Below are 26,547 nucleotides of genomic sequence, written 5' to 3'. Positions count from 1 at the left end.
GATTTGTGGGTGTGGTGAGGGGTGTATTTATAGGCATTTTAAGGTTTGGGAAACTTTGCCCCTCCTGGTAGGAATGTATATCCCATACGTCACTAGCTCATGGACTCTTGCTAATTACATGAAAGAAATACCCATTAAAGGACTATCCATATCTTCTGACACTTTCTCTGCCACCGTCCTCTAGTGACAAAAGGCAAAGAATGACTGAGGGGATAGGGGAAGTGGAAGGAATATTTATAGCCTTTGGCTGCAGTGTCTTTGCCTCCTCCTGGTGGCCAGGTGTTGATATTCCCAACAGTAAGGAATGAAGTTGTGGACTCTCTCTGCCTTTGGAAATAAATTTATTTTTTTCCAAATATAATAGTACAGCACCAGTGGAACATTAGCAAATATATCAAACAACAATGCAATATCACTGGAATTTCTCAATTTAGGTAATAGACTACTCAACAAGAGCTGTTCAGGAGTGGTTAACATATACAACTGAAATATCAGCTGACCAAAGTTCCAACCCCCATACTACTAGAGTGCATCAGAAAAAAAAATTGAGCTCAAGTGTGTTGTATTTTGGATACTACTGGGTATGCATACTATTACTTGTCTACCGCCATAAATAAAAAAAAAAACTGTGTGGCTGTAAATCATTTACAAATCATGCTTCTGTTACCATCAGACAGGGAGGAAACATTAAAATTTACTAAAGTGGGCTAAACATTTACTATTGGAGTTCTTTCTTGTATGCATTTTTGATGAGTAAAGAAATAATTTATGTGTAAAACATTTCCCACATTTAGAACATGAAAATCCTCTCTTCTGTATGAATTTTCTGACGTCTAATAAGTTCCTATTTATGAGTAAAACATTTGCCACATTTAGAACACAAAAGTGCATTCTCCTGTATGAATTTTCTGATGAGTGATTTATAATGATTTCTGGTTAAAACACTTCCCACATTCAGAGCATGAAAATGCTTTCTCTTCTGTGTGAATTTTCTGATGAGTAATAAGAGTTGATTTCCGGCTAAAACATTTCCCACATACAGAACAAGAAAATTCTCTTTCTCCCGTATGAGTTTTTTTATGCCTAATCAGTACCCATTTATGGATAAACAATTTCCCACATTCAGAACATGAAAATGCTTTCTCTCCTGTGTGAATCTTCTGATGAGCAATAAGAGTTGCTTTCTGGGTAAAAGATTTCCCACATTCAGAACAAGAAAATTCTCTTTCTCCTGTATGAATTTTCATATGGCCAATAAGATTTGTTTTCTGAGTAAAACATTTCCCACATACAGAACATGAAAATTCTCTCTCTCCTGTGTGAGTTTTCCGATGCCTAATAAGAGTTGATTTCAGGGTAAATGATTTTCCACATTCAGAACATGAAAATGATTTATTTCCTAATTGGCTTCGTGGAACTTTTAGGAGACTGAAAGAATTATCATCACTCCGGTCTAGACGAGGAATAGCTGAACTCTTAGATCGATCTGCTGAAAAAAAGCACAGTGAGAATAGTTATTTATTTTATCTTTATAATAATTGCAATATTGATGACTATAATTTGAGTGAGCCATACGGTGAGTATGAGTGTGGATGTTAGCAACTGCTGCTCTAATATAAATAATTCAGTTATATTATTGCCTACATACACACATTCGGATTCCTTGAGTTTATATAAACATGTTTCATTCATAGACATCTGTTTAGTAAAAAGAGGTTACACTGTGCAATGAATTTGATGTTAAACAAGAAATTATGTTTCTAAAGAGAGACATGTTCAGTGCTGGTCTTACATGGGAGGAGCTTAGCATTTGCAATTATAGAACTACAATTCATGTATTATTCAACAGCATTAAATGTGAGATCAATCTCCTTACAGTTTTCTTTTTTGCTTACAGAGGACAAGAATGAAGGTAAACAAGTACAGTATTTAAAGGGAAATTAAACACTTTATAGATTTTAATATAAAACGTTTAACTCTGTAGTAGAAAACATTGTAATATAGTTCCAATGTTTATTTTACCACTTTTGTTGTAATTTAACTCAGAAAAGTGTAGTCTTTCTCAATTCCACCGACTTTATAATGGGTGTCAGCATTTTGGAATCTAGGTGTACTTTTAGCCATCTCTTCTGCTGAGGATAATTAGGAATATATATATAAAAAAAGGGCAAAAAGAGACTACGCAAACATGGCTGTTTGGAAACCTTGTTAAATAGTTTCTTTAACAATCGTATGTTTAAACACAACTTTGCTTGCACACTCCCTTTATTGCCTGTTTTAGATCTGTCACTAACTGGTCACAGCAGAAGAGACAGTCAAGGCAAAAACCTCTCTTACTTTTTCTCACGATATTTAAACTAATACAATTTAAAAAAAAACATATATGTCTACCTACTATTCTTAGGCTTAGTATATAGTGGACTATATCATATCTAACATTTGTTTAATGTCCCTTTAAATATCAAAAACAGATGTAAGTAGATGAAAATGATAACACCTCAATACCACCTGTGACCCTTGTTATGCAGTTCTGTATTAACCTAAATTAGCTCCCACAGTTTTATGGTCTAGAAATAGCCCCTTGACCTGTTACAGCTATTTTAGGTTCAGCATTTTGAGGATTCCATAAAATACATTTAATAAACTGACCACACATGTGATTTTAGTCAAACTGCATTTGTGTTTATTTACCACACAGACTTGGGATTTGCTGATGTTTCTTTGGTACTGAGCGTCATACATTACATATCACACACTCACTTGTGTCTGTATCCTTGTGGTTTTTCATGTCAGTATCTTCATAATTTTCCTGCTCCTGAATGTCAAGGGACTTCTCCGCACACAGATCTTCTGTTAGTTCCACTTTTGCTATTTTAGAGTTAATTTAAACAAAAGAAAAAAATAAATTTATGCTTACTAAATAAAATAATTTATTTCATGATGGCGAGAGTCCATGAGCCAGCACATGTCTAGTCCTACAGGAGGAGGCAAATCACCCCACACAGAGTTTTAATCCCTCCCACTTTTCCATGATCCCTTAGTTATATATATATATGGTTAAGAGAAAGGAGAACATAGGAAAGGAAAAGCAGGGTAAAAGAAGTGCAAACTATTACTGTCGCCAACTGTTATGGAAAAACAGGGTGGGTCTCATGGACTCTCATGATTATGAAAGAAATTTTAAAAAGTTAAACCCCTGATGTCTGCAAGAAGGAGGTTCAGAAACTTCTGAAAAAAAGTTCCCCACCTTCAGAAACAATCCTAATCGTCTGAGAGCCTGATGAGAATGAGGACTAGAGCTCTGATATATGCTAAAGCCTGCACAAGGAAATATAAAGAGACAGCACCTCAATTTTACTGTAAATGTATACAAGTGCCCAAGTGTGCCTAAAACTGCATGTAGTGTTATCTGGTGTATGTAACTATGTCCCCAGGCTATGTGAATCATGTGTACATTCATGCTAATGACCTGTGGGCTATGTGAGAGCAAATGCCTACTTACCTGAGGCAGGCAAGTGACATACTACCAAAAAAGATTAACTCTCAATGCCAATGTACTCCTTTACACCCCTCTGGTTCCACAGCCCTCCAAAAAGCACCCCCCCCCCAGGAATTACTCCTTTATCAGCTGGCTTCAAGCATGAAATGAAGCAAGGCCACAGTTTTCAGACAGGTAAGTTTTTTTAGGCTTTTTTTTTTAATGATCTAAAAAAAGGACCCCTTTAATGCAGACACAATCTAATCTTAAATCAAGAGACCACCAATTGGATATAATCAATATTCTGAAGTACAAGCTAATTATATTATTTAGTGAATTTTTAAAGGGCAGAGTAATCCAGCATAGATTTTTTTCCTTATTAGTAAACATGTAAAAACAACTGTCCTCGTTTTGTATGAGATACTGCAGGGCTGACAAATTTATTTAAACCAAAGAGCCAGTTCAGAAATTTGCAAGTCAGTAATTTTGGAGTAGCTTCATCACTGATTGCCTAAAAATGAGTTAAATGGACTTTAAACTGTATAGCAATTTCAGTAAAATGTATGTTATATTTCTAAACTTATGACCTAGATATGGTAGATTGTTTTAGTAGATTATTTAATTTTTATTTTATCACATTGGTGTGGACACTTTGGGCTAGATTACGAGTGGAGCGCTAAATATTGCTTGCATGCTACTTCCCTAGGCTGCAATGGGAGCCTCGCTCTGATGCAGTCAAATACAGCATCAGAACCTTGCGCAGCGAATGGGTAAGTAGAGCAGCAATGGCAGCATATTTTTTAAAAATATATGTATAATTATATACATATATATTTATGCATTAATATAAGCATATACATATATATTTACTGGGAACACACGGTTCCCATAGACTGCAATGTAAAGGCACTTTTCAGTATAATTTTTTTCTAACATCCCACAGAGTACAGTTGTTTATTATAAAAAAAAAAAAAAAAGAAATTTGTTACCCTGATAAATGTATTTCCTTCTTGTCAGTGAGGGTCCACAAATATATTCATAACCTATGGGAAATACTTCACCTGGTCACCAGGAGAAAGCAAAGACACCCCAAACAGAACAATGACATATCCCTCCCACCTCAATAGTTCAAACCAAGGATAAGGGAAAGTAGAGAGACAAGGGGGTATAGAGATGCCAAGACTGCCACCACTACACAAGATCAGGGTGGGTTCATGGACCCTCGCTGCTAAGAAGGAAATACATTTTATCAGGTAAGCATTAAGTTTGTTTTTCTTCTAATGGCAGTGAGGACCCACGAAAACATTCATAACCTATGGTAAATCAATACCCAAGCTGAGGAGTACATGAATGTTAGGGAGGGAAAGTAGAGAAGACAGTCCAAATTACTAGGCACCACCTCTTGTAGAATCTTTCTCCCAGATGATGCCTCTGCTGAGACAAAAACCAATACATTCATAGAAGCGAAAAGAGATTATCATGAAGCAGCCCTAAAACTTCATTTTGGGAAGGTTTAAGACAGGTAAAATATATTAAAATTCAAGCTAGAGGCTGCTGGCCCATATCTGATATACCATGCGATCAGAAATTATAGCCACAAGGAAAAAGTAACGGCTGAGTCCAGAAAACACAAAGAATGACTGCCAAAAATCCTGAGTTGCGAGAAAGTAGAATGTTAACCTCAGACCATATCCAAATTATACAACTCCTCCTTATAATCAGATGGAAAGCAGGACATATCTAAAATCAGATAAATCCAACACTCTGAAACCCAAGAAACAGATAATAATGGATCACCTCCCCAGAGAGCAATTTAATATAAACAGAATGCAAAGACTCAAACAGAACCTGTTGAAGAATGCAGAAAAAGGCTCCATGAAGAAGCAACAGGATGAAAACAGGTTTAATCCTAGCAATAGCCTGAACAACACCTAGACATCTGGCAAAATGAGCCAACAAAAAAAAAAGAAAAAAAAAAAAAAGACAGAACTCTGACTACTAGCTCCGCCTAAGGATCTCTCAACCCGAAGCTCAAAAATTGGCAATGAAACAGAAGACCAGGGTCTAACTCCAGACACCTCCAACTGTAAATGAACCCGCACAATACCTCCTTGATTAGGGATCATATCCCTCAGAGGAAGACTGTCTGCTCAAAAATCCACTTTCCAATTCTCCACACCTAGATGTGGATGGTTAATATCTGACAATGTTATGTCTCCGTCCATTGAAATTGAGGAAAACCTCCTGCATCACCCGAGAACTTTACGTTCCACCCAAAAAGATAAACTAAGTAGATCAGCAGTCAGCAGTTTTTGAAATACTCAGACCAGCCCGTCTGGCATCAACAACTATGCCACGTTCAAAGCCACTTAAATACCCATTGTGATGCTCTGTTTGAACTTCAGAAAGTCATCTTCACCACATCTAGATGCCTAAATGCATTTAATTGCTGCCATGTGATTAGCAATTTGTGTTACCAAGTAATTGATTAGGTGTACCTAATAAAGTGGCCGGTAGATATACACCTTACCATATAAAATTGATTAAGCATTGAAAATGCAAACAAGAAGATTAAACCTCACTAAAGCTAATAGCCACCTTATTAAATTATATTTTCCAGCAGAAATAATTATAGTTAAGCCTATCTAAGGCTAACAATCACCATATTAAAATTATCTTCTTTCAACAGAAAGAAGAATGGTGGTAAGAATGGTTAAGCCGTCCCAGGGCTAAGAAGTCACCATAGAGAATTATTTTCTTTAGCAGAAATAAGGATGGTTAAACCTTCCATATAAGCTATTTTCGTCAGCCGAGAACAGTTTGGATAAGTCTTTCTAAGACTAGTAATTCATCATATCAAGTTACTTTTTTCAGCGGAAATAAGCAGGGTTAAACCCTTTGAAGGTTAATAAGTTGCTATATATTAAATTATTTCTTCATCAGAAATAAGCATAGATTAAGGCTAATAATTACCCTGTTAAAATATTTCTTCCAGCAGAAATAAGCATGGTTCAGCCACTCTGAGGCTACTAATTCACCATATAATACTATTCTTTTCAGTAGAAATAAGTATGGTTAGACCTTTCTAAGGTTAATGAGTCACCACATTAAAATGTTTCCTTTAACATAAATAAATACGGTTAAGCCCTACGAAAGTTAATAAGTTACCATATAAAAATGAGTTTCTTTAGCATAAACATAGTTAAACCTTTTCAAGCCTCACTAAGGCTAGTAAGTCACCATATTAAATTATTCAGTAGCAATGAACATAGTTAAGCCCTTCTAAGGTTAACAAGTTACCATATACAATTATTTTCTGTAGCAGACGAAGAATGGTTAAGCCTCTCTAGAGCCAAAAATCCATCATATATACTTATTTTCATTAGCATAAGAAAGTATCGAAAAAACAAAATGTATGCTTACCTGATAAATGTATTTCTTTCTAGACACGGTGAGTCCACGGAATCATCAATTACTGTTGGGAATATCACTCCTGGCCAGCAGGAGGAAGCAAAGAGCACCACAGCAAAGCTGTTAAGTATCACTTCCCTTCCCACAATCCCCAGTCATTCGACCGTAGCGAAAGGAGAGAAAGAAAACAACACAAGGTGCAGAGGTTTAGATAAAAAACGGTCTGAAATTAATGGTGGGCCGTGGACTCACCATGTCTAGAAATAAATGCATCAGGTAATCATACATTTTGTTTTCTTTCTTAAGATACGGTGAGTCCACAGAATCATCAATTACAGTTGGTAATCAAGACCCAAGCTACAGGACACCGATGATTAGGGAGGGACAAGACAGGTAACCTAAACAGAAGGCACCACCACTTGCAAAACCTTTCTCCCAAAAGAAGCCTCAGCCAAGGCAAAAGTATCAAACTTATAAAACTTTGAAAAAGTCACAGCCTTGCAAATCTCTCTTCTACAGAGGCCTCGTTCTTGAAGGCCCAAGAAGAAGAAGAAACAGCCCTAGTAGAATGAGCTGTGATTCTCTCAGGAGCCTGCTGTCCAGCAGTCTCATATGCCAAACGAATAATACTTCTCAACCAGATAGAAAGAGAAGGGGCAGTAGTTTTCTGACCCTTGCGTTTCCCAGAAAAACAAACAAACAATGCAGAAGACTGTTGAAAATCCTTAGTCGCCTGCAAATAATACTTAAGAGCACGCACAACATCAAGGTTGTGCAACAAACGTTCCTTATGAGAAGAAGGATTAGGACAGAGAGAAGGAACAACAATTTCCTGATTTAATGTTTCTATCCGAAACAACCTTAGGAAGAAAACCAAAACCTTGGTACGAAGAACTGCCTTATCTGCATGAAATATGAGATAGGGAGAATCACACTGCAAAGCAGAGAGTTCCGAAACTCTCCGCGCTGAAGAAATAGCAGTAAGAAACAAAACCTTCCAAGATAACAACTTAATATCTATGGAATGCATTGGCTCAAACGGAGCCTGTTGCAAAACTCTAAGAACAAGGTTACAAGGCATATTTAAGAAATGTCTTGCGGACCTGATCCGACAGTGCGGATCAGGTCCACAAGACATTGCTGAATGCGGAGGGCAATACGCTCTCCGCATTTAACATTGCACCAGCAGCTCACAAGAGCTGCTGGTGCAACGCCGCCCCTTGCAGACTCGCGGCCAATGGACCGCCAGCAGGGAGGTGTCAATCAACCCGAGACTCGCCAGAAACACAGGCCGTCAAGCTCCTTTCGGCGCTTGATAGATAGGCCCCTAAGACTCCAAGGTGGAGCAACAGATTTAAACACAGGCCTGATTCTGACCAAGGTCTGACAAAATGATTGTTCATCTGGCACATCCACCAGACGCTTGTGTAACAAAATAGAAAGCGCAGAAATCTGACCTTTCAGGGTACTGACAGACAAACCCTTCTCCAGACCTTCCTCGAGAAAGGATGAAATGGTTCCTGAACCTACTCCAAGAGTATGCCTTAGACTCACACCAATAACGATATTTCTTGTGGTAAATCTTTCTAGTGACAGGCTTACGAGCCTAAATTATGGTCTTAATGACCGGCTCGGAAAACCCACGTGTAGCTAAAATCAAGCGTTTAATCTCCAAACAGTCAGCTTCAGAGAAACGAGATTTGGATGAAGGAAGGGCCCCTGAAGTAGAAGGTCTTTCCTCAGAGGTAGAGACAACATTTTCACTAAATCTGCATACCAGATCCTGCTAGGCCATGCTGGACGCTCACTCCTACTTGATCCAAGCAATGGCTCGTGGAAAGAGAGCAAACAGAGGAAACAGATATGCCAACCTGAAGTTCCAAGGAACTGCCAGAGCATCTATCAGAAAGGCCTAAGGATCTGTCTACCTCGAACCGTACTTTGGAAGCTTGGCGTTCTGACGAGAACACCATCATATCCAATTCCAGTAACCCCCATATGGTTGTTAACCTGGAGAACACTTCCGAATTAAGTTCCCACTCCCCGGGATAAAAAGTCTGTCTGCTCAGGAAATCCGCTTCCCAATTGTCCATCCACTGGGATGTGGATGGCAGGCAGGCAGCAATTGTGAGCCTCCGCCCACTGAATGATTCGCGACACCTCCTTCATGGCTAAGGAACTCAAGCGTTCCCCCCTGGTGATTGATGTAAGCCACTGAGGTTATGTTGTCTGACTGGAACCTGATAAACCGGGCTAAAGTCAGTTGAGGCCAAGCCATCAAGGCATTGAAGATCGCTCTCAGCTCCAAAATGTTCATGGGGAGAGCAGATTCCTCCTGAGACCAAAAGCCCTGCGCCTTCAACGAGTCCCAGACTGCTCCCCAGCCCTTAAGGATGGCGTCCGTGGTTACAATCACCCATGAGGGTCTCTGAAAGCATGTCCCCTGGGCCAGATGTTCCTGAGACAGCCACCACGGTAGAGAGTCTCTTGTCGATTGATCCAGAACTATTCTCTGAGACAGGTCTGCATAATCCCCGTGCCATTGACTGAGCATACATAACTGAAGCGCTCTCAAATGGAATCAAGCAAAAGGGACTATGTCCATGGAAGCTAACGCCAGACCAATTACCTCCATACATTGGGCCACTGATGGCCGTATGGTCGATTGTAGTGCTAGGCAAGAGGAAAGAATCTTGTCTCCACCGACCTCAGTCAAAAAAAATTTCATCGATAGGGAGTCTAAAATGGTTCCTAAGAAGACCACCCTTGTAGCTGGAATATGGGAACTTTTTTCCAAAATTCACCTTCCATCCGTGGGCACGAAAAATACAAGATTTTTGTGTGAGATTTTGCTAGATGAAAAGATTGCGCCTGAACCAAAATGTCATCCAGATAAGGTGCCACTGCAATTCCCCTGGACCGGATTACTGTCAACAAGGCTCCCAGGACCTTTGAGAAAATTCTGGGAGCTATAGCTAGACCAAACGGAACACTACAAATTGGAAGTGTTTGTCCAGATAGGCAAATCTCAGAAATTTGTGATGATCCTTGTGAATAGGAACATGTAGGTATGCATCCTTCAGGTCTATGGTTGTCATGAATTGACCCTCTTGAACCAGAGGAAGAATGAAGCGGATAGTCTCCATCTTGAAGGACGGTACTCTGAGAAATTTGTTTAGATCTAGAATAGGCCTGAAAGTTCCCTCTTTTTTGGGCACCACGAACAGGTTGGAGTAGAATTTGAGACCCTGTTCCAAAATTGGGATGGGAACAATCACTCCCAGGAGGGAAAGATCTTGTACACATTTCAAGAACGCCTCTCTTTTTATCTAGTCTACAGGTAATCTGGAGAGGTGGAATCTGCCCCTAGGAAGAAAGGTCTTGAATTCTAACCCAAAACCCTGGGGTACTATGTCCACGGCCCACGGGTCTGGGACATCTCGTTCCCAAACTTGACAAAACAGAGAGTCTGCCCCCCACTTGATCCGATCCCAGATAGGGGGCAGACCCTTCATGCTGACTTAGATTCAGCTGCAGGATTTTTAGATTACTTCCCCTTGTTCTATGACTGATTGGGCTTCCAAGACGGCATGGACTGATCCTGCTTGGTAGAAGAGGAGGATGACTTGCCTCTGAAGTTACGAAAGGAACGAAAATTACTCTGGCGTCCTTTCGATTTTGTTCTTCTTATCTTGAGGCAGAAAAGATCCTTTACCTCCCGTGATATCGGAAATAATTTCTGCCAAACCCGGCCCAAACAAGGTCTTACCCTTGTAAAGAATCACCAAAAGCTTAGCTTTAGAAGAAACATCTGCTGACCAAGATTTCAGCCATAGCGCTCTACGCTCCAAAATTGCGAAACCAGAAATTTTGGCCCCCAGCTTAATGACCTGCAAAGAAGAGTCAGTTAAGAGCCTTTATCCTATCCTGTATGTCCTCCAAAGGAGTGTCTGCTTAGAGGGACACTGACAAGGCATTGAACCAATAAGCTGCCACACTTATTACTGTAGCAATACACACGGCTGGTTGCCATTGTAATCCCTGATGAATATACATTTTCTTTAAGAAGGCCTTCAGCTTCTTATCCATAGGGTCCTTGAAAGAGCAACTATCCTTGATAGGAATAGTAGTTCTCTTGGTCAGTGTAGAAATCACCCCTTCCACCTTGGGGACTGTCTGCTACGACTCCTTAATGGAGTCAGCTACCGGGAATATCTTCCTAAAAACAGGAGAGAGAGAGAGAGAGAGAGAGAGAAAGAAAAAGGGATGCCAGGTCTCTCCCATTCCCGGGTAATAATTTTCGTGGCACGGTCTGGCACTGGAAACACCTTCCCAGGGGGGGGGGGGGACCTCAAAGTATCTATTTAATTTGCTACATTTCTTAGGGTTGACGACAGGAGTATCAGAATTATCCAAGGTAGCCAAAACCTCCTTTAACAAAACACGAAGGTGTTCAAGCTTAAATCTGAAGGAAACCACTTCAGCATCAGAAGGAGGAATTATACTATCCAAATCTGAGATTTCCCTCTCAGAGGCTACTAAAGTATCCTCCTCTTCCGACTTATGAGAAACATCAACTTGGCTAGCCTGGATTGGATCAGAAACCTTACTATCTGATTCGCTAAATTTTCCTCTTGCGTTTTCCCTGAAGCATGGGGATGGCAGCCAGCGCCTCAGATACCGCCGAGGATACCTGGGCAGCAATTTCTGCCTGCAAATATACTCCTCCTGGAGATTGAGAGGAACCGCAGGGCACTGCCTGTGTTGTTACTTGACCAACGTCATCATGAATGAATGGTAGCTCAGTAAAAAGTCTCTTCGTACATCAGAGTTCTCTCAATACAAGAGGAACAAAATGGCAAAGTAGGGTCCACTTAGTTATCAAAACAGAGCTTACATTTCATTCACAAAGACTTATGGCCCCCTCTACACCTCAGCTATAGCTGAGGCGCCTACCTGCCCCCTCTGTGCTGCGGAGTTGCTTGCGACACTGATTAGGAAGATCGCAACCGCTCAGAACCTCTAGGACTGTTCACCGCTGACACACGCGGATCGAACAGGAAGCAGAAAGAATTGCGCCACGGAAATCACCTCAAGTGAAAGCAAGCGCTTCCAATGCCACCACAGAAAGGGATCCGCCTCCTATGACGTCAGGAGCGGTCCCGACGGCCATAGTAAACAAAACACATACCTTTAACTGTTATTAAAAAATAGAGATAAAAGGGGGGAATGACCGTTTTCCATAGCGGATAAAAATAAAGTCACTGAGCCACCCTGCTCTGATTCCTAAGCCTCAGGAAACAGTCCGAATTTTAAATGCAGCCCACTTTCAGTGCCAAAGCTCTTCCCCAGAAGAAACCCAAAATGGCACTTACCTGCATTCTACATTGTCTAGCAGGACGACATCTCACCTGGTATGAGAGGAAGCCACTCCTGTGGAATTAAGAAAAGGACAGAGTAAGCCTACTTTGGATTTCTATATCAGGGCAGCAATTTGTCAGGAAAGTGCAGTGAGGCCCAACTCACAAGTTCCTAACTGCTTGAAATCTACCACAGCTCTACTGAAGAGACTAACGTGGAGTACAGCTATACCCAATTGTCAGGAAAGATCAGAGCAAACCTGCTCAGGCTTTCAAAATAAAATCTTGATAGAAGAAATTCTTTAACAGACAACTAAACCTCCTCCTTGCATTGAAGAGAATGACTGGGGATTGTGGGAAGGGAAGTGATACTTAACAGCTTTGCTGTGGTGCTCTTTGCCTCCTCCTGCTGGCCAGGAGTGATATTCCCAACAGTAATTGATGATTCCGTGGACTCACTGTGTCTTAAGAAAGAAACCATATTAAATCATTTTAATATGTAGCATAAACAACATCCACTAGATGGCAGCAAACACCAGAGAATTCTTGCTAAACAGTTTGTAATCTCTGGAAATTGTAATCCTGCATCGTACAGAATATATATATATATATATATATATATATATATATATATATATATATATATATATATATATATATATATATATATATATATATATATATATATATATATATATTGTATATATCACATATTACTACTACAAGTCCCATGGGACACTCCACCAGAGCAGCCTAACGCAGCCTGTATATTTCAAATGCCGTCAAAGTGCACACCAGATCAATCTGCATACCCTCGATCCGGTCGCACTAATCCCTATGCATACTAATAAAAATGGTAGGGCTCCTCTACAATAAATTAATCAGCCCAAATGTATGTCAGGCACTCAGTAAGACAACGCTTATCACACATGCCTGAATAATAATAATTAAAAAAAAACACATCTGATCATCCACCCCCTAGATTCTGTATACCCCCACTGGGAGAGTGGGACCGTAGAGGTATTAGCCCCTGCTCATATATCCTGTTTATCCCAACTCATATACAGGTTTACTTCCACTAGGAGAGGGACCTCTTCATAAAAACATATGTACAGGCATATATGTATAGGCTACTCCCACTGGGAGAAGAACCCCTTAAATCAGAATAGGGACTTAAGATAAAAATTAAAATTTACCAGGGAAGTCCTCTAATTTCTGACTCACCCAGAATAAAGTGTCACTGACACCGACATTTGCAAGGTAAAAACATTAATTATGCTTACCTGATAATTTTCTTTTCTTCTGATGGAGAGTCCACAGCTGTATTCATTACTTTTGGGAAATAAAAACCTGGCCACCAGGAGGAGGCAAAGACTCACCAGCCAAAGGCTTAAATACTCCTCCCACTCCCCTCACCCCCCCAGTCATTCAGCCAAGGAACAAGGACCAGTAGAAGAAATATCAGGTGAAAGGTGAAAAAAAATAAGGGTGGGGAGCTGTGGACTCTTTCCATCAGAAGAAAAGAAAATTATCAGGTAAGTATAATTTATGTTTTTCTTCTTAAATGGAAAGAGTCCACAGCTGCATTCATTAGTTTTGGAAAAACAATACCCAAGCTATAGAGGACACAATGTCAAGACGGGAGGGTACAATAGGCGGCCCATACTGAGGGCACCAGGCCTGAAACCCTACCAACAAAAAAAAACAACCTTAAAAAGAAAGGCCCCAAGGACACCGACCCGCAGATAGGCCAGAAGCCAAGCTAGAGACCGCAAATTGGACTCAACTGAGCCAACAGTCCTCCAGGACACACCGTCGCCCAACAGTCTGTCACCTCACCACTCCCCCCACACTAATGAAGGGAACATCAGCCTAAACTTCCAAAGGGACAAGGCAAAGGAGAACCGAAGGAAACCAAAAAGGTCACCACAATCCATAAAAGGAAACCTCCAATAGTGAGCCCAGCTCACAAAGACCCAAATTGGCCCAATAGAGAAAAGGAGGCTATGCCTAGACCAAGGGGAACCCGGGAGAAGACTGGGCAGGGAGACAGAGAAAGTCTTCTCTTCAACATCATGCAAGCAGTGAAAGACAACAGAAGACAGAGTCCTCACAGCAACGAACATAGAAAACAAAAGTATCCAACCACAAAAAAAAATGTGTAACAGACAAAAAACCCTGAGTCAGAACACAGAATCAACATCAGGACGACACAGAGGATACTTGCTAGTAAGTAGAAGCAGCCAATAAGAGAACAGACTGCAAAATGCAACTCCCAGAAAGAGGGCACGTTCTAGGCAACCTAAGCCGCCAGACCTACACACAGGTCTCCAAAAGGGGAACACAGAACCTCAATCGAGGTCCCCCGAGAAGGAGCAGTTACACGCAGAGCCCAAAGGAGGTGTAATCCTGGACCCTCTGCCTGTAAGCCTAGCTAGCAACTATGCCCACCTAGATCCTGAATATTACAACAGTTCTCAGAACCCACACCCAGCCGGACCAACCCAGCAACAGCGGATCAGAAACAGGGGAACAGAAGAAGCCCGAAACCAGTTCAACAACGAGCGGAAGAATGGACACAGCCATCCCCACAGAGCACGGGTACAACTCGACTCCTAAAACAGACTACAAGACCGCAGACCCAAAGGATCTAGCAAAAAGGCCCAACAAAGTCTCAACTTGGAGCCAGCAAGACACCAGATGGAACGTAACAACCCAGAGAGACACCCCTCTCCGATAAGTTAACCCACAGTTCCAACCTCCTGAATCCAGGAGAAGCCCCAAGAAAGGGACTTCATCTCCATAACCCCTTAAGAAAAGGGATGGAGCCAGAAGGGCAACATCTGTCCTCAAGGACCCCCCTAAAAGTAGCTTGCTAACACACATCCCCTGTATAATGGATGCAGCAGAGACACTTTAAACCCATTCGCCTGCAGAGCAGTGAATCCAAGGGTTACCCTAACAAGCTGACCTAGGGAATCCAAACCTAAGGCGCATCAAGCCTAATGAGTAACAGACACTCAGAAAACCTGGCCAACCATGACCAGGTCAGGTAGATTGAGTAAAGGACATAGCTCAAGTTCCCGGTACTGGGGAACCCCATACAGGCCTTAGGCCTAAGTTTCCAGTAACAACCCATAACTGGGTCCAAAAGGGAAAACGCAGAGCGAAGCCTCAGGGAGAAAACAGGTCCGGGCACCCAATTGTTTAATCAAACAATACCCGAGAACTGAACACCCCGTCTAACAATAAACCAGACACAAGGGATATGAATGCAATATCCAGATCAATCCGGATAACGAGAAGAACTCATAAGTCCCGGCCGAAGGAAGGAAACACCCCTTGCAAAATTCCTACGCTCCAAGGAGCAAGGCGATAGAAGTCTTATTACGACCCTAGAGCCCCTAGACTTCTCAAACAGCCTCAGGACAACAAAGAAAGGGATACCTCAAGGTCAAAACCCCTCAAGCAGGGCTAGTCTCCACATCACCTCCATACAAACAGAGGAATACAGGGAGAAAAGGCGCAAAGCCTTCCCAGATCCGGGGAGCTCTGAGCTAAGCCCAGTGCCCCCACAGGGATCAACCATCTCCCGGAGGGAACCCAGGTCCTTAAATGGAGACCTAACTCACCTGCAGACAAAGGAAGAAGACCAAGAAGGTCTTATAACTCAGCTAGACAGTACACGGTCAATGTGCAATAGCAGCAGCTGGTTACATTAAACAGCTTGTGAGCACACATTCAAGGTGCAAAGAGCTGCAGCTGGTTTCAAACTGCAAACCTTCCACATGCTAGTAAGCTATATACACTACTAGCTGTTGATGGACCAAGTCCAAAAAGGACAAATCCGGAGCCTCAAAAAAGAAGGCCAAACCGCTTAAACAGCGGTAAGAGGGTGCTAAGCCCTCCAACCCTCCACTGCGTGAAGGAGGAAACTCTAGGGTCCGATAATACCAGACGTAAGAGAAAGTGACGCAGCGGAAACTCCACTGACCCAGTCATCCATGATTGAAGGCTATAAGGACTGAAACAATCCTTCCCGCCTCACGGAAACACAGGTCCTCTTGAATGCTTAGTTGAAACATGTAAAACAAATGATAACCTGAGCACTCTGTGCCTCAACCGGACCAGCCAAGCAGAACAGCGCCACGTGTCTGAACAGCCGCAAGACAGAATGAACCCAACAGGACCAGCCTGCACCCAGGGCCCTAACCGGCAAGCTGCATAAATCCTTCCTCAGAGGGAAGAAAGGAAAACAGACATTTTTAACATAGGACTAACATGTCCAAAACAACTTACGAAGTAGTAACAAAGAGTATCGATCCCAGAAGGTTTCCGAAGGAAACAAACAAATAAAAAACATCCTATCGGATAAAAAGAAAATATAAGGCAACCCGGAGGTTAACGTACAAGAAGAAACAGGCCTACCCGCAGGACCAGCCAAACGGAGCCCTGATCTTCCATAAACTGGGAAAGATCTCAATAAAAACTAAATTTATGCTTACCTGATAAATTACTTTCTTTTACGATATGACGAGTCCACAGATTTCATCCTTACTTACTAACAGGAAGTGGCAAAGAGCACCACAGCAGAGCTGTATGTATATATATATATATAACCCTTCCCCTTCCCATCCACCCTCAGTCATTCGGCCGAAGGTATAGGAAGAGAAAAAGGAAAGGCTAAAAAGGTGCAGAGGTGACTGAAGTTTACAAAAAATATAAAGAAAAACGGTCTTAAAAAGAACAGGGTGGGCCGTGGACTCGTCATATAGTAAAAGAAAGAAATTTATCAGGTAAGCTTAAATTTAGTTTTCTTTTACAAAGATATGACGAGTCCACGGATTTCATCCTTACTTGTGGGAAACCAATACCAAAGCAATAGGACACGGATGAAAGGGAGGGACGAGACAGGAACCTAAACGGAAGGCACCACTGCTTGAAGAACCTTTCTCCCAAAGATAGCCTCAGAAGAAGCAAAAGTATCAAATTTGGAAAAAAAGTGTGAAGGGACGACCAAGTCGCAGCCTTACAAATCTGTTCCACAGATGCATCGTTTTTAAAAGCCCATGTGGAAGCCACAGCCCTAGTAGAATGAGCCGTAATTCTTTCAGGAGGCTGCTGTCCAGCAGTCTCATATGCCAGGCGGATGATACTTATCAGCCAAAAAGAAAGAGAGGTAGCTGTAGCTTTCTGACCCCTATGCTTTCCAGAATAAACAATGAATAATGAAGATGATTGACGGAAATCCTTAGTTGCCTGTAAATAAAACTTTAAGACACGGACCACGTCCAAGTTATGTTACAGACGCTCCTTCTTAGAAGAAGGATTAGGACACAAGGAAGGAACAACAATTTCTGAATAATATTCTTATTCGAAACAACCTTAGGAAGGAACCCAGGTTTTGTACATAAAACCACCTTATCAGAATGAAATATATGAGATAAGGCGAATCACACTGTAATGCTGAAAGCTCAGAAACTCTTCGAGCAGAAGAAATGGCAACCAAAAACAGAACTTTCCAAGATAATAGTTTAATATCTATGGAATGCATAGGTTCAAACGGAACCCCTTGCAGAACTCGAAGAACTAAATTCAAACTCCAGGGAGGAGTAATAGGTCTAAATACAGGCTTAATTCTAGATAGAGCCTGACAAAAAGACTGAACATCTGATACATTTGCCAAACGTTTGTGAAACAGAATTGACAAAGCTGAAATTTGTCCCTTTAAGGAACTTGCTGATATCCCTTTCTCCAATCCTTCTTGGAGAAAAGACAAAATCCTAGGAATCCTAACTTTACTCCATGAGTAACCCTTGTAATCACACCAATAAAGATATTTACGCCATATCTTATGATAGATTTTTCTAGTGACAGGCTTTCTAGCCTGTATCAAAGTATTGAAAACTGAATCAGAGAATCCTCGCTTCTATAAAATCAAGCGTTCAATCTCCACGCAGTCAGTTGCAGAGAAATTAGATTTGGATGTTGGAAAGGACCTTGAATGAGAAGGTCCTGTCTCAACGGACGTTTTCACGGTGGCAGAGAGGACATGTCCACTAGATCCGCATACCAAGTCCTGCGTGGCCACGCAGGCGCTATCAGGATCACTGAAGCTCTCTCCTGTTTGATTCGAGCAATCACATGTGGGAGGAGAGGAAACGGCGGAAACACATAAGCTAGGCTGAACAACCAAGGAACTGCCAAGGCATCTATCAGTTCGGCCTGAGGATCCCTTGACCGGGATCCATATCTTGGAAGCTTGGCATTCTGACGAGATGCCATCAAATCCAATTCCGGTCTGCCCCATCTGAGAATCAATGAGGCAAATACCTCCGGGTGAAGTTCCCACTCCCCCGGATGAAAAGTCTGTCGACTTAGAAAATCTGCTTCCCAGTTCTCTACCCCTGGGATGTAGATCGCTGACAGATGACAAGAGTGGGCCTCTGCCCAACTGATTATCTTGGATACTTCTATCATCGCTAAGGAACTCCTTGTTCCCCCCTGATGATTGACATATGCCACAGTCGTTATGTTGTCCGACTGGAATCTGATGAATTTGGCCAAAGCCAACAAAGGCAACACCGGAAGCGCATTGAATATTGCTCTCAGTTCCAGAATATTGATTGGAAGTAGAGACTCCATACACTGAGCCACTGATGGCCGAGGAATGGACAGAAGTGCTCGGCAAGTATTCAAAATCTTTGATTTTCTGACCTTCGTCAGAAATACTTTCATGGCTACCGAGTCTATCAGAGTTCCCAAGAAAGGAACCCTTGTCTGTGGAACAAGTGAACTCTTCTCTATGTTCACCTTCCAGCCGTGAGTTCTCAGAAAAGACAACACTGTGTCCGTTTGAGATTTTGTCAGATGATATGTTGACGCCTGATTCAGAATATCGTCCAGATAAGGCGCCACCGCTATCCCTTGCGGTCTGAGAACCACCAAAAGAGACCCTAGAACCTTTGTGAAGATTCTGGGTGCTGCAGCCAACCCGAAAGGAAGAGCCACGAACTGATAAGGTTTGTCCAAGAAGGCAAACCTTAGAAACCAATGATGATCTTTGTGGATTGGAATATGAAGGTAAGCATCCTTCAAATCCACGGTAGTCATATATTGACCCTCCTGGATCATTGGCAAAATCGTTCGATTGTCTCCATCTTGAATGACGGAACTCTTAGAAATTTGTTTAGACACTTGAGGTCCAAAATGGGTCTGAACGTTCCCTCTTTTTTTGGGGACCAAAAATAGGTTTGAGTAAAACCCCTGTCCCTGTTCCAATTTTGGAACAGGACAGATTACTCCCATAGTAAAAAAGGTCTTTTACACAACGCCTCTCTCTTTACCTGGTTTGCAGATAATTTTGAAAGATGAAATCTCCCTCTTGGGAGAAAATCCTTGAATTCCAATTGATAACCGTGGGTCACTATTTCTAGTGCCCAGGAATCCTGAACATCTCTTGCCCAAGCCTGAGCAAAGAAAGAAAGTCTGCCCCCTACTAGATCCGGTCCCGGATCAGGGGCCACCCCTTCATGCTGCTTTGTGGAAGAAGAAGAAGCGGGGGGTCCTCCTTTAAAGTTCCAAAAGGAACGAAAATTATTCTGTTTACCCCTCATTTTAACCGACCTATCCTGAGGTAGGGCATGGCCCTTACCTCCTGTAATATCAGAAATGATCTCCTTCAATTCTGGCCCAAAAAGGGTCTTACCTTTAAAGGGAATAGCTAAAAGCTTATGCTTTGATGACACATCAGCAGACCAAGATTTGAGCCACAATGCTCTACGTGCTAAAATAGCAAATACTGCATTTTTTAGCAACTTGAAAAGCGGCATCAGTAATAAAAGAATTAGCTAGCTTAAGAGCCTTAATCCTATCTAGAATGTCATCTAATGGAGTCTCAACCTTAAGAGACTCTTCTCGAGCCTCAAACCAAAAAGCTGCTGCAGTAGTTACTGGAACAATGCAAGCCGTAGGTTGTAAAAGAAATCCCTGATTAACAAATCATTTCTTTAGTAGACCCTCTAATTTCTTATCCATAGGATCCATGACAGCACAACTATCCTCAATGGGTATAGTAGTATGCTTAGCTAGGGAAGATATAGCTCCCTCTACCATAGGGACCGTTTGCCATGAGTCCTGAATGGTATCTGATATAGGAAACATTTTCTTAAAATTAGGAGAGGGAAAAAACGGTATACCTGGTCTATCCCATTCCTTACTAATAATTTCCGAAATTCTCTTAGGAACCTAAGTGTAAGTCAGTGTAAGTAGGAACTTCCAAATATTTATCCATATTACACAATTTCTCTGGAGGAATCACAATAGGATCACAATCATCCAGAGTCGCTAAAACCTCCCTAAGCAACAGGCGGAGGTGTTCAAGCTTAAATTTAAATGACATAGCATCCGAAACTGTCTGAGGCAAAACATTCCCTGAATCAGAAATTTCACCCTCAGACAGTAATTCCCTGATCCCTAACTCAGAGCACTGTGAGGGAACATCGGAAATAGCTAATAAAGCATCAGAGGATTCAGTATTTACATTAATACTTGACCTACTGCGTTAACCCTGCAACACTGGTAATTTAGACAATACCTCTGTAAGGGTAGTTGACATAACTGCAGCCATCTCCTGCAGAGTAAAGGAATTAGACGCACTAGAAGTACTAGGCGTCGCTTGTGTGGGCATAAAAGGTTGTGACATTTGGGGAGAATTGGATGGCATATCCTGATTCTCTTCAGACTGAGAATCATCCCTAGGCACACTTACTTTATTTAAAATATGCTTTTTACATTGTAAAGCCCTTTCAGTACAAAAGTTACACAATGTTAGAGGGGGTTGCACAATAGCTTCTAAACACATTTTGAACAGACTAGTAATACCACAAAAGTCGTTTAAACACTTATTTATAGCATAAATTAAACATTAAAAAAAACGTGTACTGTGCCTTTAAGAAAAGAAAAAGTGAACAATTTTTCCAAAATGCACAAAAAACGTTAAATTATTCCCAAATTTAACTTAATATCGTTGGTTAATCCAAAAATTACTGCTCCCAGAAGCAAGGGCAGAAATAAGGCTTTAGAAGTACTTATATCAACATGTAGTCAAGAGATAGATAAAAATACACTCTGCACCTCGCCATAGCTCTGCTGTGTCGCCTACCTGCCCCCAGGGTACTTCGAATCAAGTTTCCAACCCTTCAGACCAGCTACACAGTCCAGGAGCCACCAAGTTACTGTTTGCTGCTACTAAGCCTGAAGAAATTGCATCAAAATAGGCTCCGCCCATTAAGGTCAAAAGTCGGAGTAGGCCCAAACAACACTGCATGGAAATGCAGTTTTGCACTAAAGTAAAAATACACACACAATATAACCCTCAAGCATAAAACCAATAAGTTTTAAGTGCCAAAAATAAAAAACATAGTTTTTTATATTGTCTCCCATGTCACATAATGCCCAAATATCAACTAATGATAAATATAAAATAGGGACTCCAGTAACACCCCTCTTATTAAAATAGGTTTTACTGCTTACCCCATTCCCATACAGGGAAATAAAGCCAGACAGTTCTGATACACCAAGTCTCCTCAGAAAAAAAGGCTGCACATACCTTAATGCTGCGTGTAGCATGAAACCGGTCTCCACACTGAAGATGTCTCATGGTTACCTTCAGAAGTCTTGTGGGAACCAGCGTGGATCTTAGTTATAAATGCTAATTTCATCAAACCTCAAACCGCACCGGTACCATTTAAAATAAAAAACTTCTTGATTGAAGAAACTAAAACCAACACCTCACTTTACCATGTCTTCCTAGTATAACACAGGCAAAGAGAATGACTGAGGGTAGAGGGGATGGGGAGGGGCTATATATACAGCTCTGCTGTGGTGCTCTTTGCCACTTCCTGTTAGCAGGAGGTTAATATCCCACAAGTAAGGATGAAATCCATGGACTCGTCATATCTTTGTAAAAGAAATAACAATCAGGAGATTACATCATCCCCACATGTCTAATGAGGACTGAAAATTCCCATATCCTTTAAGGATAGGGTAATTTAATAACCCCCCCAAAAATGTCTGAGTAATACACGAAGGCACGCAATTTTGTAACTAAAGGCACAACACTCGGGGACAAAAATACGTGGAAACGAAAATGTGCTGCCACCTCCGGGGGGAACACGCCGCCCTGTATGTAAGAATAGTCATAAACTGGGTTACCCGCATGTGTAGAAGTATGGAGCGGTAGGGAACTCGCCTCTCGGAGGACGGGACCCCCAGAGGCGGATGGTTTAGCTGTCCCTTGATTCCCCGAGCCCGAGGAACAAGGCGTTCTCATATGGCATACAGAACATAACTGGTTGACATGTGTCAACGAGGCCAATCCGGATTCGTGACCAGACGCAAAATCTGAAATCCTCCAAAACTGAATATGAAATTTGAACAGTCTCAGCATCAGAATCCTCCATAACTGGATAACAGATATGCAAATATAGACTAAAGAATTAAAATTAAATGGCAGCTGACAACCACAATGACTGGGGCACTCACCACCTCCTATGAACCAGATCCCTGCGGACTAGAATTTCTCCTTCGCCACACGGTCAGGAATGCGGAAATGGAAGACGGAACATAATCACGACCGGCCACAAGGTGAACTGTACAATCTAAAAAAGCGCACCCAACCATAAGGTTGCGTCACTTACAGAGGCCTTAAATGTTCCAAACCATGAGCCCAATTTACACCACACATAAGCAGGTTGAATCACATAACAAACATGATTAAACCCCCCCACCCCTGTTCAATAACCCCCATCAGGAGATATTAACCCTTGATTCCAAGATACTAAAGGAGACTCACTGAAACCCTTATGTTAAAGTTAGACCCGCAAGGTGGTAGCCTCTCGGGAAAACATCTGAATTACAGTACATTCACGAAGAAAGTAAAATGAAACGATCTTACCGGAATCTACGCCGTGAAACAGTAACACGGCCCTTCAAGTGCGACGGATAGTAGCATCGTCTCCGCCATGGACTTGAGAGAAGAAAGCAGGCAGCGGCGCGAAGTTCGACAACGCCAATTGCTTGAGGAGCTGTTAACATGAGTCGGGATGGTTTCGCAGAAAGACTCTCCCTGCATCTCTGGACTCTTTCATCCAAGCCCTCACTGAGAGACTGATAGGATTACTTAAAACTCCTGTCCCATGTCGAAGAGAACTACCCTCCATAAGAGAAATAAATTCTGACACTTCTCTGCCAACCTCCTGGGACGAAAGGCAAAGAGTGACTGGGGGATGATGGGAGTGGGAAGAGTATTTAAGCCTTTGGCCTGGGTGTCTTTGCCTCCTCCTGGTGGCCAGGTTCTTATTTCCCAAAAGTAATGAATGCAGCTGTGGATTCTTTCCATTTAAGAAGAAATAGGGAAAAGCCTTCAGAAAGTTGGAAAAGAGACATAAGAAGCTTCTCAGTGACTACCAGCAGCGTACAGACCATTACTCTACTTAGAGAGATTTACATAGTCTCCCTTCCCCTGCCCTCTCTTGAAGGAAAACAATCTATAAGAGGGCTAAAATCTTCTTTAAACACAGCATCTTTTCTCTGCCTACCTCCATGAAACAAGTGGGATGGTAGGGGAAGTGGGAGGGAGATTTAATGTTCTGTTTGGGGTGTCTTTGCCTCCTCCTGGTGGCCAGGTAAAGTATTTCCCAATGTTTTTGTGGACCCTCATTATCATTAGAAGGAAAGCTAAAAAAAATAATAATAATAAAAACTACAATGCCCTCTATTTTGAGGATATTTGGGGCACTTTCAAAAAATTAACCAGAGATCTGATCTCCATTTGTAATAGCTGGTTAACTATTGCGTGCCTACAAATGGGCAAACCTGCCCATTTGCGGGCGCGCAATAATTTAGTTCTCCACTTGTAATCTGGCCCTTAATATTTTAACCTGATAGTATATAATTTTACATATGATAAAATGTCATCACTTATTTTCATTGGGATTTGTTTAATTGTTTGTTCATAGTTTATAAGAATTCATAATATTTTCCTATCACGATATTATCTAGATGATCTAATGTGCTTATAAAAAGATATAACTACCTTGAATTTGGGCAGAGAAGGGCCTAGATATTACTTTTAATGTAAGGGAGGTGAGTGCCAATGATTACATCTTAGCGAGGTACCATTATTCCTAAAATAGACATGCCCACGATGATGTTGAATGGCATAGGGCTCGCCAGGTACACTGTCTTGCGCGGCCCGCTTTGGTGACGTCATTAACTTGCAAAATTGAGTCGCCTGACACGCGGGTTACAACTCGCGGCGGCGTTAGCATTCTGACTTGATACAGACAGGTACTGTTCAGTATGATCGATCGTTCACTATGAAAGGTCTTAATTCGAAAACATTGATATTTCTGTTGATTTATATATTCAAAATGGTATGTAAATTGTGTTTTATCTAATCTGCAATGATTGAGCCTCCTTGTCCACTTTTTTTTTTATCATGGATCATAATTTATGATAAATTAAGACTTATGCATACTCGATATTCACATGATATTAGATATAGTCTTCTGAGTGGAGAACAATGCTATTATTTCAAGTATTTCTATTCTAAAAAAAAGACTATAAAGACTTATAAAAACCTCCCTAGTGGAGCAGATGATCTGTATGCCTCAGACACATCACACACGTGCACTCACCTATACTGATATTGTCACTGATTTCCTGCTTCACAGCTTCCTGCTGACTATTTACATACAGATCATTTGTTTGGTCAGCATTAAGTGTAACTTCAGTCTTAACATCACCTGCATAGATCATATAAATATAATTACATTTTAGCTTTTTAGCACTGTACAAGGAAATGTAATATCTAAGTGTCAACACAAACATTCCCCCGTGCCCTGTGTCCCTTACATACATCCCACGTACACTAACCTGTACTGATATTGTCGCTGATTTCCTGCTTCACAGCTTCCCGCTGACTCTTTACATACAGATCATCAGTCTTAACATCACCTGTATAGATCATGTAAATATTGTCACATTTTAGCTTTTGAGCACTTCGCAAGGAAATTGTAATGTCTGAATGAATGTCACACACAAACAAACAATCAATGGTACCTTGCATCCCTCAGACAAATCACACAAGTGCACTTACCTGTACGGATATTGTCGCTGATTTCCTGCTTCACAGCTTCCAGCTGACTCTTTACATACAGATCATTATTCTGTTCAGCATTATGTGCGACTTCAGTCTTAACATAACCTGTATAGATCATATAAATATGGTCGCATTATAGCTTTTTAACACTGCACAAGGAAACTAATCTGAGTATCACACACAAACATTCCCCCGAGCCCTACATCCTTCAGACCCATCACACACATACACTCACCTGTGCCCCTTCGATACATCCCACGTACACTCACTTGTACCCCGAGTCTCTCACCACACATTACACACGTGCACTCACCTGTACTGATATTGTAACCGATTTCCTGCTTCACAGCTTCCAGATGATTTTTTACATACAGATCATTTCTTTGTTCTGCATTAAGTGTGACTTCAGTGTTAACATCACCTGCATAGATCATATAAATATGGTCACAGTTTAGCTATTTAGCACTGCGCAAGGAAATCGTAATGTCTGAATGTCTCACTGTTACCCTGCGTCCCTCAGACAAGTCACACATACACTCACCTGTACTAATATTGAAAAGTATTTCCTGCTCTACAGCTTCTGTAATATTTCCTAGCCACAGGTTTTCTGCTTGTTCCCTGTTACATGAAATCTTACTATCATTTTTACAAACAAAAGAATCACTATTTACATAGTAACATAGCAGATGAGGTTGAAAGAATTGTGTTGTTTATGGTAAACAAACCTGAGTCTACATCACTGTGACTGATACCGGCTACCCTGACTGGGTAGCTCTGCCAAAAGGTTCTGCTTCCTCCCCGGAGCCTGCAGCTGTATAGCTGGAAAGTAATTATAGCCAGAGCCCACCAAAATAACCATACAAGAACTGCTTTATTGTGAAACGCACTCTGCTCTGGAAAGCTCTTGGTCCCCAGATGCCATAGTCCAAAAAGCGGCATGATCTTTTACTGGGGACTGGAGTTACAGCCTGGTAAAGATATGGAGGTGGGGGTTTCCAAAACCCCCGGTTCCCAAGGGAGCTCCCTTCCGGCAATCACCCCACCTCTTGTCCTTCCTAGGGGCTACCAATCCCCAAAAGAGTGGAACTCTGGGGCAAGGGGCCGCTGGAGGGACCTGGGGTAAAGGTTAGCGG

The 26,547-nt window shown here is 41.6% G+C and overlaps 1 protein-coding gene across 2 annotated transcripts in view; it reads right to left on the bottom strand.

The window, feature by feature from the left end:
- Positions 1 to 324: 324 nt before the first annotated feature.
- LOC128657334 (zinc finger protein 614-like) overlaps positions 325 to 26,547 on the bottom strand; it is a 69,095-nt gene continuing 42,872 nt past the window's right edge. The window contains exons 7-12 of one of the 2 annotated variants that reach the window (XM_053711640.1): positions 25,728 to 25,835; positions 25,412 to 25,519; positions 25,189 to 25,269; positions 24,951 to 25,058; positions 2,761 to 2,868; positions 325 to 1,489 (exon numbers count right to left, since the gene is read on the bottom strand). In XM_053711640.1, coding sequence (XP_053567615.1) covers positions 921 to 1,489; positions 2,761 to 2,868; positions 24,951 to 25,058; positions 25,189 to 25,269; positions 25,412 to 25,519; positions 25,728 to 25,835 — 1,082 coding nt within the window. In that variant the 3' untranslated portion in view covers positions 325 to 920. The remainder of the gene's footprint in view (positions 1,490 to 2,760; positions 2,869 to 24,950; positions 25,059 to 25,188; positions 25,270 to 25,411; positions 25,520 to 25,727; positions 25,836 to 26,547) is intronic. The other variant, XM_053711641.1, reaches the window with a different exon arrangement.

The sequence above is a fragment of the Bombina bombina genome, chromosome 4 (genome assembly GCF_027579735.1).
Source record: "Bombina bombina isolate aBomBom1 chromosome 4, aBomBom1.pri, whole genome shotgun sequence".
NCBI lineage: Eukaryota > Metazoa > Chordata > Amphibia > Anura > Bombinatoridae > Bombina > Bombina bombina.
Note: the sequence above shows the minus strand (reverse complement) of the source record. Positions and strands in the feature narration are given on the sequence as shown.